The 18,856-nt window shown below is 37.7% G+C and overlaps 1 protein-coding gene across 5 annotated transcripts in view; it reads left to right on the top strand.

Moving 5' to 3' along the window:
• The window catches only part of THSD7B (thrombospondin type 1 domain containing 7B), an 873,835-nt gene that overhangs the window by 620,600 nt on the left and 234,379 nt on the right, over positions 1–18,856 (top strand). For all 5 annotated transcript variants that reach the window (XM_008998957.6, XM_035305018.3, XM_054257669.2 and 2 more), the window contains exon 14: positions 2,387–2,650. In XM_008998957.6, the coding sequence (XP_008997205.4) occupies positions 2,387–2,650 (264 nt within the window). The remainder of the gene's footprint in view (positions 1–2,386; positions 2,651–18,856) is intronic.

Genomic DNA, 18,856 nt, shown 5'->3' with positions numbered 1-18,856 from the left:
GGATCAGAATCTTGAGCAAGAAATCTTGGATGAAGATAATAATTTAATTCGAAGAAATATGGATGATAATTTAAGCTCTTCAAATAAGTTGTAGGATCAGAAGAGGGGAGAACCTAAGATGGTGCCTTGGGGAACCCCATCAGTTTAAAAGATGTAGAGAATAAAAATAGTTCACCAAGTAAAAATAAATACTGTATGGCAAGAGAGAGGTGGGGGCACGGGGTGAGGGTGAGGAACAAAAGGGTATGCTATGAAGGAACTTGGAAAGAATATTTCAAGAATGAAGGTGTAGTCAACACTCCCAACTATCACTGAGTGTTTAGATCTGAAAGACAGTAATAGAAGGTATTCCAGGGCTTTGGCTTTGTTTCTTGTTTTGTTTTTTTTTTGTTTGTTTGATTGGTTGGTTGTTTTTGTTATCGTTGTTGTTGTTGTTTGTTTATCACTTGATAACAGTGGTCTCCAGAAATAAGTAGACAGAGTCGAGGGTTAAGTGGGGTTAGAAGAGAAATGAAACTGAAGAGATGGAGGCTGAAAAAATCGACAATATTTTATGGAAGTTCGAAAATGGGGGGTCTTGAACTTGCTAAATGTTAATAAGAAAGACCTGCACTACTCATTGATATATCTCTCAAACAGTAAATTTTCATGGCTGTGATCGAGGCTGTGCTTCTCTAACTTATTCTAAGTGTTCTAATGGTAGAGGCAAGTGAATAACTTCTACCAGAAGTATAGCTGAAGCTACTACCAGATCAACTCAGGTCCTGAAGAAATTCTTTTTTTCCTTCTTTTTTAAGACACAGTCTTGTTCTTCTATCCAGGCTGGAGTGTAGTGACAAAATCTTGGCTCACTGCAACCTCTGCCTCCCAGGTTCAATCAATTCTCCTGCCTCAGCCTCCTGAGTAGCTGGGATTACAGGCACGTGCCACCACACCTGATTAATTGTTGTATTTTAGTAGAGATGGGGTTTCATCATGTTGGCTAGGCTTGAACTCCTGACCTCAAACTATATCATCACATGTTTTAGACTGAATAGTAATTAAAGCAATTGTTACAGATGCAAAAAAGTATTCAATTTATAAGACAGAAAACCTGTCTAGGTTTTTTATATATTATATCAGATATAATATATAGGTATTTATTATAACTAGATAACTAGTATGCATTCTGACTTAACAAAGAAAAAGTCTTTAGAATTGCACTAGGGGTTGATTTTTAGTAATTAAAGCAATTGATATAGATGCAAAAAATATTCCATTTATAAGACAGAAAATCAAGTAATCCACCCTCCTTGACCTACAAAGTCCTGGGATTATAAGTGTGAACCACCCCACCCAGCCTAGGGATTCTTATTTATTGCAGAGATAAGCATCATGGAAGATCATAGAGCCAATCATCCAGTCAACAACTAAAATTGCATGTAATGCAAACCATGTAGCAATGAGAAAGGAGCCCATGCATCAGGTTGTATCAGGCATTTTCAAAACAGCCATAAACACAGGAAATAGACCAATAAACCTGCCTATATATTTTACAATCAGTCATGACTCCAGATAATGACTCACTAATGAGAAAACAAAAGGTGAAATTATTAGATCTAGGAAAATTTTTAGTAATCTAGAGGAATTGTGTTAATAGCACAGTTAAATCAAGTTACAGTCTGACTTACAATCCACTAAACATGATTACCAAGCGCTTACAGCTGTGGGAAACGACACTGCATTGTCTTACTCAGACCTGGGACCAGAGCTAACAGGTCCATCAAAGTGAATTGGTAAGATAAAGTCATATTCTAGAATACTTAAGTTGGAAGAATCTCTCAAAATGAAAGAGCTTTTTCTCAGATTAAGTTATTCAATATGACTTGATCATTTATTTCAATTTATTGTTTGCATAAATGTTTGAGAGCTGCCTGATGGCAGACTAAAATGAGTTTAACTTTGTCCATCACACTGCAGGAGACCTCTGCTAAGAAGAGAGGGAGTTAACTACTTAGACTCTTTGGTTGCTGACCTGGCAATCATTAGTCAAGGAGAATGGAGACAGGGTAATCAATCTGTTTTTTCCAGCAAACTATAGAGAAAATAATATTAAATAAATTAACTGGAATTCTCTAGCTGTAGCGAACATCTTCTAAATATTTTATGCCACTCTTAAGCATTAAACCATTTTCTACCTTATTCAAATTAACTTGAATTTCACAGTTGTTCTGAGAGTTGTTTCCATTGTCTCAGGATTTACTTCCATGGCAAAAGAGTGAAGAAAATGAATGAAGGCTTTATTTAAGGTTTAGTATTCTAAAAGTTTGCAAATGCAAAACTGTGAGTGACTTTTAATGAAACAGCAGATAGATATTTATTATCTCAATGTCTCTTGTTGCAACAGGGAAAAGCAGAAAGAAGGAGAAATGCCAGGATGCTGACCTTTACCCTTTAGTAGAGACAGAACTATGTCCTTGTGATGACTTTATATCCCAACCTTATGGAAACTGGTCAGATTGCATTCTTCCAGAAGGCAGAAGAGAACCTCAGCGAGGACTGCGGGTGCAAGGAGACAGCAAAGAATGTGGAGAAGGCATGCGCTTTCGAGCAGTAGCCTGTTCTGATAAAACTGGAAGACCTGTTGACCCATCCTTCTGCAGCAGCTCTGGTAAGGAGATGGATGAGGAGTAACAGATGAGAACATTCACACACAGCTCAGGAGGTTTCTCTCAGGTCTAGAATTAATAGCTTTGCTCTATAATAATTGTTTAAGTTCTCTTTTGTCAGTAACATAGTATCTCATAAAATATGGACAGATGAAATGCATACATCTACATCTCAATTATTATCTGGAATGTGATGGTGTTGGATCCCTGACTCACTTCATTCACTATTTCACCTTTGTTTATCAGCCAGTCATTTACTGGCGGTAAGCACTGCTGCTCCACTTCACTGAGAAAGCCAAAGCCAAGTACAAACAAATATGTTCCATGCTGTTTTTTGGTGCTCTAACCATATACATAGGAGCCAGCAGAGTGTCTTCTAGTGTAGCTGAAAAAAAAAAATCAATGAAAACGTTGATTTTAAAAGTTTTACAAGTTTAAGTATACCCAAGTAAATAGAATAAAACTGTAGGGGGAAAAAGGCAATCTCAGAGAGTTTTGTGAGATGTTAATCCGGGAGAAGACTGTTTTTGAACCTTAGTTGGGAGAATTTGAAAGATCTGGGTGTATGGAAAAAGGAATGGAGGTTAAATACAGCTGGGGTGAAAGTTGGTGAAAAAGGCTGAAAGCAATCACTACATTGGAACTTCTGAATTTTCTGCTCTTGTCCTTTTTCTACTACTTTTTTAAAAAGATAAACAAGTCTAGAAGCAAATGGGTAGATTATGGTCTTAGTCATCAAGGTTTTGTGTAGTAATAAGGATTCTCAGTAATACCAGAAAATTGAATTCAGTTATAATGTACAAACCATGTAAATGATAGTCCTTCCTTATGGCCAGCGTACTGGATCTTTACTTAAAATACACCCATATCATTATACAATGAGATGTAATGACTTTTAAATTAATATTCTCATGGCTTTATATAGGCTTCCTAGGTTAGTCTACATTAATTTTTTAAGTGATTTGACTTTCAGAAACATTGAATACATCACAAGCAAATAATGGACCCATTTTAAGGTGACTAATCTTTGTTTTTTGGCTTGTATGTGCGCATTGGTTTATTTATTCATTTGAACAAAATGTTTTTATCGACCATCTACTATGTACCCGGAGGTCTATGATTTGAGTACACAGTTAAGGGGAAGTCAGGAACTTGCGGAGTTTACTGTCCAGCGAGGGATATAGAAAAAATAAATACATAAAAAGAATTTCAAGTTTGGATTATCTCTGAGGATGCTGAATAGAAAATCTTTTGACAGACTTTAGGGAAATCTTCACTGAAGTGACATAATATAAGATGTGAGGGTAGGAAGGAGGCACATGTGCAGAGCACAGAACGAGGTTGTTTTAGTTAGTGGAGTGTCCAGAAGATGAAAGCTAGGAAAGATGTTTTGAACAAAAAGAGAGAAAACCCTGTGGTTTGAGTGTAGAAAGTGAGGAGAGAGCTGTGTGAAGTGAAGTTGAAGAAGTATGAGGAATCTTGTCAGACAAGCCAAGGAATATGGATATAATTTAACTGCAGTCATCCGCTTGGAGGCGGGGTGGGTAATGTTATCCAATTTAGGGATTTTAAATATTACTTTTGGTTACTATCTACAGAGTGACTTAAAACGGGGAAGGAAGCTTTTGGGAGACTCCTGTAGTTAATCAAAGAAAAGCATGATGGTATGTTAGACTAGGCTGGTGGCAATAAAGAAAGACATAAGTAATCTTAAGATAGAATTTATAGATAGAATTGACAAGATTATTCCAAATGCAAGTCATCTTTTCTGTATGTTATCTATCATTTATTTCTAATTTTGCATGAAGTTGTGAAAGGTTTTTTAATTTAGAAAACAATCACTTCAGGTTAGAAATGAAAACATATTGAAAGAAGAGAAAACGTTTGTAATTCAACCAATTTTCAATGCCATAGCAAAAGCTTATTAGGGAATCTAAAATGTTTTCACCAAATAAAAATTGTGCTTTAATCAAGATTTACTACAGCCTCATAACTTTTATAATACTTGTATTAAGCTACTTTCACAGCATATCTTTTAAAGACTTTTTTTAAAAATAGCAATTGAAAATACCTTATTGTGTAGGGATATGACACATCAAAGGGAAAAAATCTTTTAATGGTCACTAATAAAGATAAGTTTATATATATATATATCCATGATTTGGGGTTGAACCCTATGGCTCATGCCTGTTATCTCAGAACTTTGAAAGACATAGGTGGGAGGATCACTTGAGCCCAAGAGTTTGAGACAAGCCTGGTCAACATAGGGAGGCCTTGCCTCTAGAAAAAATAAAAAATAAACTGGGCATGGGGGCATGCATCTATGATCCCAACAAATACAAAAATTTGGGAGACTGAGGTGGCTAAATCACTTGAGTCTGTGGAAGGCCAAGCATTCAGCAAGCCATGATTGTGCCACTGCACTCCAGCCTGTGTGAAAGAATGAGACCCTGCCTCTAAGTATACATAATTCATATATGTATATGAATTAACTCACTATTAAGAATTACATTATGGGCTAGGTGTGGTGGCTCATGCCTGTAATCCTAGCACTTTGGGAGGCCAAGGCAGGTGGATTACTTGAGGCTAGGGGTTCGAGACCAGCCTGAACATGGCAAAACCCCAACTCTACTAAAAATACAAAAATTAGCCAAGTGTGGGGGTGGGTACCTGTAATCCCAGCTACTTGGGAGGCTGAGGCAGGAGAATCATTTGAATCCAGGAGGCGGAGGTTGCAGTGAGCCGAGACTGTGCCACTATACTCTACCCTGGGTGATGACAGAGCAAGACCATATCTCAAAAAAAAAAAGAAGAAGTTACATTCTTATTAAGGTTAAACTAAGGCACAGGATAATGACCTAAATCTGGATCTCCTGAGAAGAATGGCGAATGCTTTCCCTTTTAAATCTTTACTTGGACTTCATCTCTTATTTACACTTTAGACATGAGCAGGATTACTCACGATGACATCAGGGAGACTACTTCATGAGGATAATTATTCCTCCTTCAGCATAATGTGTTCTATATGGCCCCTATTATATTCACGTAACTGTGGAAGCACAACTCCATAAAATTCGAGTTATCCATGCTAATGGATTCCATGGGTAACTGAAACCACAGATAATCACAGCCAATTCTACTTGGCTTTAGGAAGATCACAGTGAGGACAAGTATTAAAATTGCAATCTATTTTTTTAACTTTAAAATGGAGTTTGTCTTCTCCACCTGTGTAATAATAACAGGCCCAATGATGGGACTACTTAAACTGGGCAACAAAATATTCCATGACTGGCCAGGCGTGGTGGCTCATGCCTATAATACCAACACTTTGGGAGGCCGAAGTGGGTGGATCACAAGGTCAGGAATTCAAGACCAGCCTGGCCGCCAAGATGGTGAAATTCCATCTCTAGGAAAAATATAAAAATTAGCCAAGTGTGGTGGCGGATGCCAGTAATCTTAGCTGCTTGGAAGGCTGCAGCAGAGAATTGCTTGAACCTGGGTGGTGGAGGTTCCAGTGAGCTGAGATTGTACCACTGAACTCCAGCCTGGGTGACAGAGCGAGACTCCATCTCAGAAAAAATAAATAAATAAAAAGAAATTCCATGACAAAATTAAGATTCTTGAGGCGAGTCACTTCCAATCATGTTTCTTATCCCTGTGTTTGGTTTAATTTTTTTTTCTCAAAAAACAGGACAAAATGTACTTCAGCATGCCAATACACTGAATTTTGCCTCTCCCTGGTCCTGCCTTCATCTCTCCTTCTATTCCGGTCTCTACTGAGTACCTCCTCATATCAAGTCTTTCCAATTCCTGTAATAATTGACCCACCTCATCACTTCCTATTTCCCTTGCCAGTCTTTATATGATTTTTATAGCACGTAATCACCAACTGACACATTATATATTCAATTTTTAGAAATGAGTGCTTATTGTCTCTCCCTGCAGTAGTTAGTAAAGTTCCAGGAGGGTGGAAACTTTTAAAAAATGTCTTTGATTTATTTTCAATTGCTGTATCCATAGCACCTACAATAGTGTCAGAAATTTCATAAACATTCAAAATGTTGTGTTGTTTTCTTTTAATTTTTGAGATGGAGTTTCACTGTTGTTATCCAGGCTGGAATGAATGGCACAATCTTGGCTCACTGCAACCTCTGCCTCCTGTGTTCAAGCAATTCTCCTGCCTCAGCCTCCCGAGTAGGTGTGACTATAGGCACACACCACCATGCCCAGCTAATTTTTGTATTTTTAGTAGAGATGGGGTTTCACCTTGTTGACCAGGATGGTCTCAATCTCTTGACCTCGTGATCTACCCGCCTCGGCCTCCCAAAGTGCTGGGATTATAGGCGTGAGCCACCGCGCCCAGCCCAAAATGTATTTTTGAAAACCTGACTGAATCATCAGGTCCTAGTAATTTTGTCTCCAAAGTGTGTCTCATCTTTTCTTTTCCTTTTGCTATCTTCTGCACCTAGTGATGTTACACTATTCTGTCCTGACTTATCCACCTGATATCTGTCATACCAGGAACCATCAGTCATCACACTGACACAAAAATGTGGCCAAGCTATGGGCCTGCTTACAGTCTTTCTTGGTCTTTTTTTTATGTAGCAGTTCCACAGACAGACCCTCAAGGGCTTCTTCCATGAGGATGTTCTCCACTCAGCATGCCCTTTTTTTTTTTTTCTTCCCTTCATGGGACTCCTCATTCTCCAGGTTAAGATCAGGTGCTATCCATTGCAGGAAGTCTTTCCCCTTCTTCCACTCTTGTGATCCTTTTTAGGACTACATTTAACTTTATTTTAAAAAAAAATCCATGTAGATCTCTATTTCTCTTACTAAATTGAAAGTTAGTTGAAATTCATGACTGAATTACATTCATTTCTCCATCCCTAATATCTATCACAGGCTCTGGCCCCACGCAGGCGCTCAGCATATGTTGGCTGAATGAATGGAAAGGCTAGTTTAGACAAGAGTCAACACAGGTATGCTCACATACAAGTTGCAAAATATGTGTGCAGGTGTGCGTGCATGCACATATTTTAACAGAACTTTGGGTAGAACAACTGTGTATAACAAAGCAGATCCACAGAGAAGCCACCTGTGTAACTCAGGGACAAAGAGTACAGAAAACTTTGTTCTATTTTGCCCCTGATGTACAGTTTGGGAATAGAGGAAATGAAATTGCCTTGCTACTAGTGAATAAGCAATGTTTTTGAAACAGTGGAAGAATGCAGAAGGAACAATTTTTCAAGTGATCCAGTGATAAAAATGTGAAGAAACTTTAATTCATCAAGTTATCATATGAAAATATAATCTGTTTGCTATCTGATTCCAGATAAATTGTAATTGATTAGATAGGCAATTATTTTCATTAATATATCATCCAGATATAATTTAGCATTTGCAGCTTAAAGTCAGGTCATCTGTCCCTCAGTGTAGCTGGGTTCAGGGCTTTTATGTGTTGAGAATGGGGAGAATGCTGACTGGTTGGAGTATGCAAAAAGAGGCGAAAACAAAGGCACACTCAAAGGGGCACAGCAGTGTAGAAACCAATTAGGAAAAGGTAGATGTATGTAAAATCGGTGAAGGGTAGGAATCACTCAGAGGAAAGTACACCAAACAAGCAGGGAGGTTCTCAATCTGGTTGGAGGGTTTACCTGGGATTCCTCAGCTTGAAGGTCAGGTTTCACTGGGGACCTGTCCCTGTTTACCTAAGATTTGTCTGCCTTCTGTCATTGTTATTTTTTTTTTATACATTGATGAACACTTAGGTTGATTTCATATTTTAGCTATAGTAAATAGTCGGAGTATAGATACCTCTTTGCTATATTAACTTTTTGTCTCTTGGATATATATCCAGTACTGAAATTGCTGGATAATATGGTAGTTCTATTTAGTTTTTTGACGAACTTCCATACTGCTATTCATAGTGATTATACAAATTTACTAACAGTGTATGAGGGTTTCCCTTTCTCAGTATCCTCACCAACATCTGTTATTCCCTGTCTGTTTGATAAAAGCTATTTTTACTGGGGTAAAATGATATCTACTGTGATTTTGATTTTAACCTTATTTAATCCCTGAAGCCTCAGCCTTCATCCACCCTACTTTGAACTCCAGCAGTCCTGGGTTCTAGAATATCTCAATATATGCAATTTGCTGGCAGGGGTCTTTTGCCTTCTGTCCCTATCTGCTTTCCTCCTGCTTTGACTTTAATTTAATTTGCAACCTAATTTTCTAGTTGACTCCTAATAACCTGTCTGAGCTTATATTAGAAATGTCACCCTTTTTGAAAAAAACACAGGCAGTATTGCCAGGTAGCCCTTTCCCTACTCCCCAACTCCTAGGAGCTGAACTTGTCTGCTTAATGTTTCCTAGCAAGATATATGTTCTCAGTCCTATGCTTCTCCTATTTTACCTATCTTATTGCTAGTCCATCCTGCCACAGAGGGCTGCATGCCCCCTGAGAGAGGGACCAGGAACACTTCATCACTCTATCATCACAAACAGCTGGCAAAGTGTCAGCACATCACACATACTCAATAATGGCTCACAAAACACAGATTGTAAATTATGCTTATGAATAATTAATTTTAATTTACATATGAGAATTCGTTCCCTATGACTACTTTATCAAAACTACAAACTTGGTGGTGTAAAACAATGCACAGTTATTCTCATGCAGTTCCAAAAGTAAGTAAAAAGTTCAAAATCTGTTTCACTAGGTCAAAATCAAGGTGTAGTCAGGACCATGCTCACTCCAAAGGCTTTGGAAGAAAGCTTTTTCTGGCCTTTTCCTGTTAGTAGAGTTGCATTCCTTGCATTCCTTGGCTCATGTCCTCTTCCTGTGTCTTTAAATCCAGTGACGTAGGATCTGGCTTCAGTATTACATTGGGTTCTTCTGTAGCAAGTCTCCTTTTGACTCCTTATAAAAACACTTAAAACTACCTGACCTATGTGGATAATTTAGGGTAACGTTTCTGTGTATAGAAAAACATTCTGTGTTTTTCCTCTCCCCACACAGCACCACAACACCAGTCATCAACATAGAAAAATACTCTGTGACCAAATGTATGGGAGTTTTTCCCCACACACCCAGCAGCAGACACCAGTTGGTTGTCCTCCATTCTAATACTGTCTATGTGGAGATAATAGCAGATACCACAGGTTGGCAGCTTGGACCCCAAAACTGCCTCCCATACCTCCAGACACCAGTTGCAGCTCTGGACCTCTGAAAATTCTGACCAACTGGCTTCAAGTTGGGGTTCCCATGCTTTCCTCTTTGGGTTTGATTAATTTGCTAGAGTAGCTCACAGAACTAAGGGAAATACTTACTTACATTTACTGACTTAATATAAAGGATACAGATAAAAAGACAAGAGGGGCATGGAGGTAGGGGGACAGAACTTCCAAGCCCTCCCTGAGTGCACCCCCCTCCAGAAATTTACATGTGTTCAGCTATCTGGAAGCTCCCTGAACCTGGTCCTCTTGAGTTTTTATGGAAGTTCCTTCATGGACACTATAATCAAAAAGACAAAAACAGGCGTTGGTGAGAATATGATGAATTTGGAATTCTCATACATTGCTGGTGGGAATACAAAAAGATTCAGCTGCTTTGGAAAATCATTAGTTCCTCACAAAGGTAAACATAGAATTACCATATGACCCAACAGAGATGAACAATATATCTAAAAGAAAATTTGTACACAAATGTTTAGTAGTGTTATTCTTTATAGCTAGAGAATGAAAACTGCCTAATTTTTATTAGCTAACAAATGGATAAATAAAATGTATAGTTACTCCATAAAGCAATATGTACTAATACTGGCTACAACATGGGTGAATGTTGACTTTACTATACTAAACAAAAGAAACCAGTCACAAAAGACTAAGTAGTATATGGTTCTATTTACATGAAACTTCCAGAACAGGCTCATTTACTGCTATGGTCTAAATGTGTATATTCTTCCACAACTTATATATTGAAACTTAATCACCAATATACTAGTACAAGAGTGGGACTTTTAGGGGGTGATTAAGTTATGAGCTCTCCACCTTCATGAATGGAAGTAATGCTCTCATAAACAGGCTTGAGCGACGCTGTTTGTCATTTTTTTTCCTTTCTATGTAAGGACGAAGCTAGAAGTTATAGTATGAAGAAAAGACCCTCACCAGACACCGAGTTTGCAGCACATTGATCTTGGACTTCCCAGTCCCCAGAACAATGAGAAATAAATTTTTGTTGTTTGCAAATTACTCAGTAATTTATTTTAATTTTTAAAAATTACTTAAGTCCATATCAACATAAGCTAAGCATAACCTCCTAATGCTTACAGGATATAAGCTATATGAACTGAGACACAACATTTCATATATTAAATTTTGAAATGGACTGTCCTCTGAGAAATAGCCTTGGATGGCTGCAAAACTCAGCTTTAGGCCAGTAATTCTTCAGTTTTTACTCTGGTGAAGTAAAAACACATTTACCCAACAAGTTTCTCTAGCACACCCATCAGAAGAGGAATTGCCCAAGGGCTCACTGATGGGTAAAATCAGGAGTGCCTGAGGGTGGAAGAAACTCAGGGCCCCTGACCCTAACTTACCTTTCTCTCTCCCAGTGATTCTTCAAATCCCCAACTGCCAAGATATTGCTGCTGTAGAAAGTTGGGGCATTAGCCAGGATCATGATAAGATTCTGTATTTATTTCAGAAAGGTAATTCTGACTTCAAGGTGGAGGCTAGATCAGAATAAAATCAAAGGTAGATAAACCAGCTAGGAGAGAGTGACAGTGGTCCTGGAGAGTGTGAGACAAGGTAGCACCGTAGGGATGGGGAGAGAAGACACTGACCGGAGCTGCAGAAACATGGGGGAGTCTGGAACAAGGTAGAAAAGTGAGCTAGGGATGGTTGATGACATTAACACGGGCAAATATTGAGCAGGCAAGAGAAAGCTCAGCTTTGGATGGTTGAAGGACTGAGCAGAACAGTTTTTAGTGAAAACAAAAAGAGTCAAACTCTATAAAGTATTTGAGGAGATTTATTCTGAGCCAAATATGAGTGATCCTGGCCCTTGACACAGCCCTCAGGAGGTTCTGAGAACATGTGCCCAAGGTGGTCGGGGCGCAGCTTGGTTTTATGTATTTTAGAGAGATGTGAGACATCAATCAAATATACTTAAGAAATACATTGGCTTGATCTAGAAAGCTGAGACAACTCAAAGTGTGTGAGTGGGGGAGGCGGGTGGCACGCAGCGGACAGAGTCTTGCTTTGTCACCCAGGCTGGAGTACAGTGGCATGACCTGGGCTCACTGCAATTTCTGCCGCCTGGGTTCAACCGGTTCTCCTGCCTCAGCCTCCGGAGTAGCTTGGATTACAGGCATGCAGCACCCCTGGCTAATTTTTGTATTTTTTGTAGAGACGGGGATTAATTGCTTTCCACTAATATCACTCCATTTAAGTCACAGACAATAGGTGAATTTAAACATTTTCTGGTTGACAATTGGTTGAGTTTGTCTAAAGACCTGGAATTGACAGAAAAGGAATGTTCAGGTTAAGATAAAAGACTGTGGAGGCCAAAGTTCTTTTGAAGTCTAGAATGGCTGCCCTTAAAGACACAGATGACAAATGTTTCCTATTCAGATCTTAGAGTTACTCTCTTTAGGATTGGGAGGGTCTGGAAGAAAAAGCTCTAGCTATGTTAATAGAGATTCTTTATAGATGCAGATTTTTCCCACAAAGGATGACACTGCTGGGCCATTTCAAGATGTGGCAGAAAAACATGCTTTTGGGTAAAATATTTTGATTTTCTTCCTTGTCCTGTAATGTTATGCCAAAGGCAGATTGAAAAGTAAGTCACAAAATATAGGATTAAATAAAACCTATGTGATGAGATTTTTATGGTGTGTAGGGCATGACATCCCCAAATCCATACATAGGAATTTGGGCAAAATAAGAAAAAAATTAGAGCTTTGTCCCCATTAGAGTGGTAAGAAGAAAACACAACTGGAAATATTTTATTGACGTCAGGAGAAAGAAACTTCTGTAATTTCAGATTTGGGATAGATAGGGATTTTTGAATAGCTTATAGGTGGTAAGAATGATGTTGACAGTGGGAAGAGATAACTTCAGAAAAACTCTAAGAAATATTTGTATTTGAGATGGTTGTAGAAGAATCTGCTTAAACCTCCTCACTGACTAAGAGCTTATTACCACTGCAAAATTCAGCTGAGCTACTATAAAATTGGAAACATGTTTATGTCTAAAATCTAAATGTAGCTCCTTCCACTCATTGGTTCAAATTAACTTCATTTAATTAAAAAAAAAAGTTGGCATATGAGAATTTCACAAATTTGAAAATATATATATAATGCTTCCTCCACTCCTCTTATAAATGTTTTATTCTATAGGCTAAATATAAAAAAAAAATTCTGACTCATATAACTGTTTCTAGCCCCTTTTGCTCCTGTGCTCATGTTTTCCTAGGATGTTTCCATTTGGCCACTAAACACTGAAATGACAGTAAAAGGAGCATAATGTTCCAATGTCATTTTCAACCACACATTTCATGTAGCATATGGACTTCCTCTCATCGTTCCTCAAGCGCCTTCTGTCCTTCCATGACTCCATTTCTTTGCCTGTGTTCCTTCCTCAATTTGGTGTTTTTTTCTTTATACGGTGAACTTCTACTCAGTTTTAAGCCCTAACTCAAGTCAGTTACTTCAAGAAGACTTTTCCTGAACTTCACCAGTCTGTTTCTGTACTCACAGAAATTTAGTCAGACATTAATGTAGAATATTATTTGTATTAGACTTTATATCTCTTTGCATGTCTTTCTCTCCAAATCGTTAGCCTCTAATTCTTGGCTCATTTACTCATTAACATAGGACGTATTCATTTAATATCAACTAGGTGCTGAAACCTCTGCTATGCCTTGGTTATGTAGTATGTAGTATTGAACAAGACAGATGTGGTCTCTGTACAGTCTAGTAGTTGAGGAAGATATCAAGAAAGTATATACACAGAATATGTAATTTCAAATAACCCTAAGTGCAAAAGGAGTGGGGTTCTATAAGATAACAATGAGACGGGGACATGATTGAAGTTGGGGAATAAGGGAAGACCACTCTAGAGAAGAAAATGTGATCTAAAAAGTGAAGGATGAGTAGGTATATAATTGGCAAAGAATACTCTTTTGGACAGAAAAAATGCTCAAAAATGTCTCCTGAACCATTGGAAATATAATATTTGCAATCTTGTATTTTTCTACTTTTTTTGAGACAGTCTTGCTTTGTCACCCAGGCTAGAGTACAGTGGCATGATCTTGGTTCACTACAATCTCGGCCTCCTGGGTTCAACCGATTCTCCTGCCTCAGGCTCTGAAGTTGCTTGGATTACAGGCATGTGCCAACCCTGGTTAATTTTTGTATTTTTTATAGAGACGGGGTTTCCTCATGTTGGCCATGCAGGTCTCAAACTCCTGACCTCAAGTGATCTTCTTGCCTTGGCCTGTGAAAATACCGGGATTACAGGCATGAGCCACTACGCCTGCCTATTTTTCTAATTTCTTTAGGCCATTTCAATAGAGCTTTTTTGCATGTTTTATAAACCGCTTCAAATACTCCTCAGCAGATGACATTTACATTAAAATAAATAAAATGCATAGTTTATATAATAACTATTGATGCATTTTCAGTGTAAAATTCTAAAAAAACTCTTGAAGTCTGTTTTTTAAGGACTGCTATAAAGTTTTGTAACCCCCATTCTGTGTATACATGTTCAGTTGCCCTTTGGGTGCCATAATGCAGAACTGTGCCTTTACCTGTATTCCTTTTTTTTTCTTAGTTGCAGCTCATTATTCCAGCTTGTTAAGGGCTCTAAATCTTGACTCTGACATCTCATGTATTAGCTATAACTCTCAGCTTTATATCATCCCAAAATTTGATAAGCATGCCATCTGTGTCTTTATCCAAGTTGTTAATCAAAATGTTGGACAAAATAAGACCAAGCATTCCCCTCAGCATTTGTTGTACAGAGACATCTCTTAGGATGGCACTGACACATTAATCACCATTGTTTGGGTAGCTACAAAAATCCATCTTGCTCTTTATATTTGTTTATGAGGGTATCAGGAGAAGTTTTGTCAAATTTCTTTCTGCATGTACCACCTCCTTTCTTCTCTACAAGTCTAGTAAACCCATCAAAAAAGAGATTAGATACTTCTCTCTGAGTTGATCTAATGGAGCCCATCTGGACACCTGATGCCCATTTCTTCTTCCTTGAAATACTCACAAGCTTTTTTAACAGTATGTTCATAAATTTTTGTCAGAATCAGGCACTACCACAGGTTTATTTTAATGCTGTATAGCACTGTGCCCTCTGGTTAGGCCTACCCCTCCTGGGCAAGGATAATGTTTCAGGGGCTTGAAACTGAGGCCAAGTTACACAACTTCCACAAAGAATGGGTCTTTTATCGGTTCATGGATCCTTTCAGGTAGTGATGCTGTTCCGTACTCAGGCATGACAGTGTGGGGATGTGACTGCAGAATAGCTTTCCCACACTGAGTTCTTGCTTTACTGTGTTTATTTTCCATATTTTGTGTGTTGATTTACAGATACTGGTGGCTACACTGATAGTTCCTCAATTTCTATGGTTATTTTCTGCTTATGATGACTTACGTCTCCTCTACTCCTGATTCAAGTCTTGTTCTCAGTTTTATACTTTTACCTGTTCATTTGTTCTCCTTCTCCCTCAAGGTTGCCTTAAAGCCTTCATTTTGTCAGCTGAAAACACTCTTTTTTCCATTAAGATGTACTTAATCGTTTGCCAAGAGGCCCATTATAGTTCATCGCCTAAAAATCTTACTATAATCTTCAGTACTATATACATTGAAAATACTTTACTTTTTATGTCCATCTTCCTTTTTCTTTTTTAAAGCCTTCCTCTAGGAAAAAAATATATTAATACCATCTGTATTCACTCTAGTCCCTTTCCCTCATATCTAAGACTATAATGTTCCCGCAGCTACATTCCAGATTTTGAATTAGTTATATTCCTTTCCACTAATATCATTCCATTTAAGTCACAGTTAATTAACTTGATACATTTTGGCATCCTTTTTGGGTTATTGGAGCCATGGCTGAGGAAGGTTTGAAGAAAGACACAGACTTTTTTAGGGTTTGCCATGTGTTAGGCACTCTGCCCAGGATTTTGCTTATGTTATTTCATAACATCTGTTTACCATACTAAAACCTCAGACTCACACAACTTAGTCTTGATATGGTTTCATATTGGAAGCAATGAAAATATTTTAAATCTTTTCGGATTCTTGATGTACTACCAGGTAGTGCAATGATGAATCACTATGCACAAAGATCTTAAAAATACTGTTTTCTCAATTCCAGCCCTACCCAATGTCATTATAATAGTTTTTTGTGTCCTTATATTTGTACACCTCAAGTTGAACCAATGAGCAATGGTTCATGGGCAATGTTCTCTGTGGAGTGCCTAATCAAACTGATATACTTTTAGTTTGTTTTTAATTTCAAACAATAAGAAAACACTGAGGTAATCTCAGGTATTGAGGCCCAGGGCTAGCTACACAGGGAGCTAAGGAAGCCTAGAGGAACTCCTCTGTCTTGGGAGGAAATGCACAGTAGCTCCTGGTTCTGCCCTCTGCATGGCTCCTCACAGCAGGATTTTGTTGTCCAGGTGACTCTGTGTCTTTGGGTCTCCTGATTCCACCTAACTTTCCAGTTCCTTCCATGCTTCTACCACTTTCTCTGCATCTCACATTTAAAATTCCCTGAGAGAATCAGAGTTACTGCATGCTCTCATCTCCAGTCCAAGCACATCCTCCTGTTATTTTTAATTCAGTTTCATAATTTCCCCTTTCAGTCTGTATCCCCAATCCTATTAGCTTCCCTCATATTTAATTTATAACCTTCCAATCCACCCTCCATCTGTTTATATTAATGTATACATATTCCTGATACATACATATAAATAAATATATATATAATTATTTAGCTTGTGTTTTAATTTATATTTATGATATACATATTCATCTTGTTTATTTCCAATAGATAAGTAACATTTATTGAGCACTTAAAATATGCTACATCTTTCTCTAAGTGCTCCCTTTATTAACTAATTTATTATTATATCAAGAGTATCAGTTAGATGTCATTTTTATTCTTGTGTTACAGATAAGGAAATCAAGGAGCAGATAGGTTAAAGAATTTTTAGAAGAACACACAACTAAGAATATCAGTGCCTGTTTTGTCATATACACTATTTGGTTCCAGAGTGTATATGAATGTTCTGTATATTAATTGCCTCTATTCCTGCTGCTGCATGTAGGTTACTTTATTATTTGGGGAGCAGTGCATGGTATTCTATCTTTTGCATCTATTTAGCGTTTTACATTTATTTTCTATTAGTGATAAATTAGTGAGCCTTCATTCAATTTTTGGCCATTCAACTGATACTGTCATGAACAGTCTTATAACAGCCTCTTGTGCTGCAGTATGATCACCAGATGGCTAGTAAAATGATATAAATATAATTTACAAACAAACCATAAAAATAAGAACAATAACAAGAAAAGAAAATTATACCAAAATAGTATAATTTAGTTGGTAGCCTTTGAATAGCGAAAATGTTATCTTTCTCCAATTCTTTTCTCTGTTTACTTCCCATTTCTCATATCTCTACATTTAGAATTGTACTGCTGAGAAGCCCCCAGATTTTTAGTTTCAGATGTGAAATCAAAGCCAAAGCCAAATTTTTACCTGAGTGGCTTGTGTATTGTATCACTTAATTTTACATACACCTAGGTATAGGTTAGTTTTACCTAATTATTTCCAATAGCAGCAAAACAAAAATTTGTGCACTAAAATACCATAGGGGGTTCTGCAGTATCTCAGTTTTCTTGAAAAACACTTGAAGATTTTATCTCATCTCTTTTTCCCCCAAATCATCTTTTAAGATACTAGAAAGATGAGTGCAAAGTACATTCTAACCCCAGATCAAATAATCAGCACTTTCTTGGATCAGAGCTATACTTCAAATATATATAGCCATAGCCTCAGCAGCATGAGCTCTGATTTGGCAGCTTATGAAATCTTATCAAATGAAAATCCTTACTAATCGCATTGTCTCCCACTCCCCTCATGCGTTACTGTCACTGTCTAAACAGCATAAGGAGATGGTCTTGCCTGTGTCCTCACTGATCCAAGTTCATGTCTGAGGGGATGATGATTGTAGAGAAATTCCTATAAAGCTAAGATGATTGTGAAGAACAGGAGGCAAAACAAAGGAAGCTGTCTTCAACACATCCTGAATCATATGTTCACTTGACAAAATTATTACCAGTTGTCAAGCATTGTGAAGTTACAGAATTTCATGCACCTTTAAAGCAATAAGAGACATGAAAGCAACAGATTACAGAAGTCCCTGTGAGTCATTTCAAAGAGTTCAGAGCTTAATATAGGAGCAATGGAAAGGACATAGGAAGAGGAACCTAATTGGTCAGGGTGGTGAGGATGATAAAGATGTTAATGTAACAGTTTTATTTAAGGTTTTATAATTTCGTCCCCATCGATGCCAGCCTTCAGGCTCTATGTTCAATAGTTTAAATAATTCTGCTTTAATTAGTAGGGAACTATTGATTGCTGTATACCAAATATTAATCTTTACCTCCTCTATTTGTTTGACTAACAAATAGATAAAAATTCACGAGTGCTCTACCCTTTTCTGCATGCCGCAGATGTTTTGACTTTAGAAAGAAACATCATTTTGGGAAAGACTTGAGACATTTGATCCTTTTAAATATGGGATTTCTCAAAATAAAACTGTCTTCCCAAATCCCACTCCCATCTCATACACTGAAGAGTTATTCTCTTTGTTAGAGAATAATACTAGGAGCAGAAATGGCTAACCTCTTCCATACCATCTGATCTACAGAGCAATTCGAAGTAGATGTAACAATTACCTCCATTTTACAGATAAAAAAAAATTGAAGATTGGAGAGGTTCGATGACAGGCACAAAGTAACACCACAAGTAGTAAGTGTCCTGGTTGATTTTGAACTTAGGTCTTAATAATTTCTAAGCCCATGCTGTTATCCACCATGACACTATGCCTTTCTAATAGAAACAGCAAATTATCACCTACTGAGTGCTCGCTGTGTGGGCAATACTGTTTAATGTTC

Source organism: Callithrix jacchus, chromosome 6, assembly GCF_049354715.1.
Source record: "Callithrix jacchus isolate 240 chromosome 6, calJac240_pri, whole genome shotgun sequence".
Classification (NCBI taxonomy): domain Eukaryota; kingdom Metazoa; phylum Chordata; class Mammalia; order Primates; family Cebidae; genus Callithrix; species Callithrix jacchus.
This window is presented reverse-complemented; position numbering and strand designations above follow the sequence as displayed.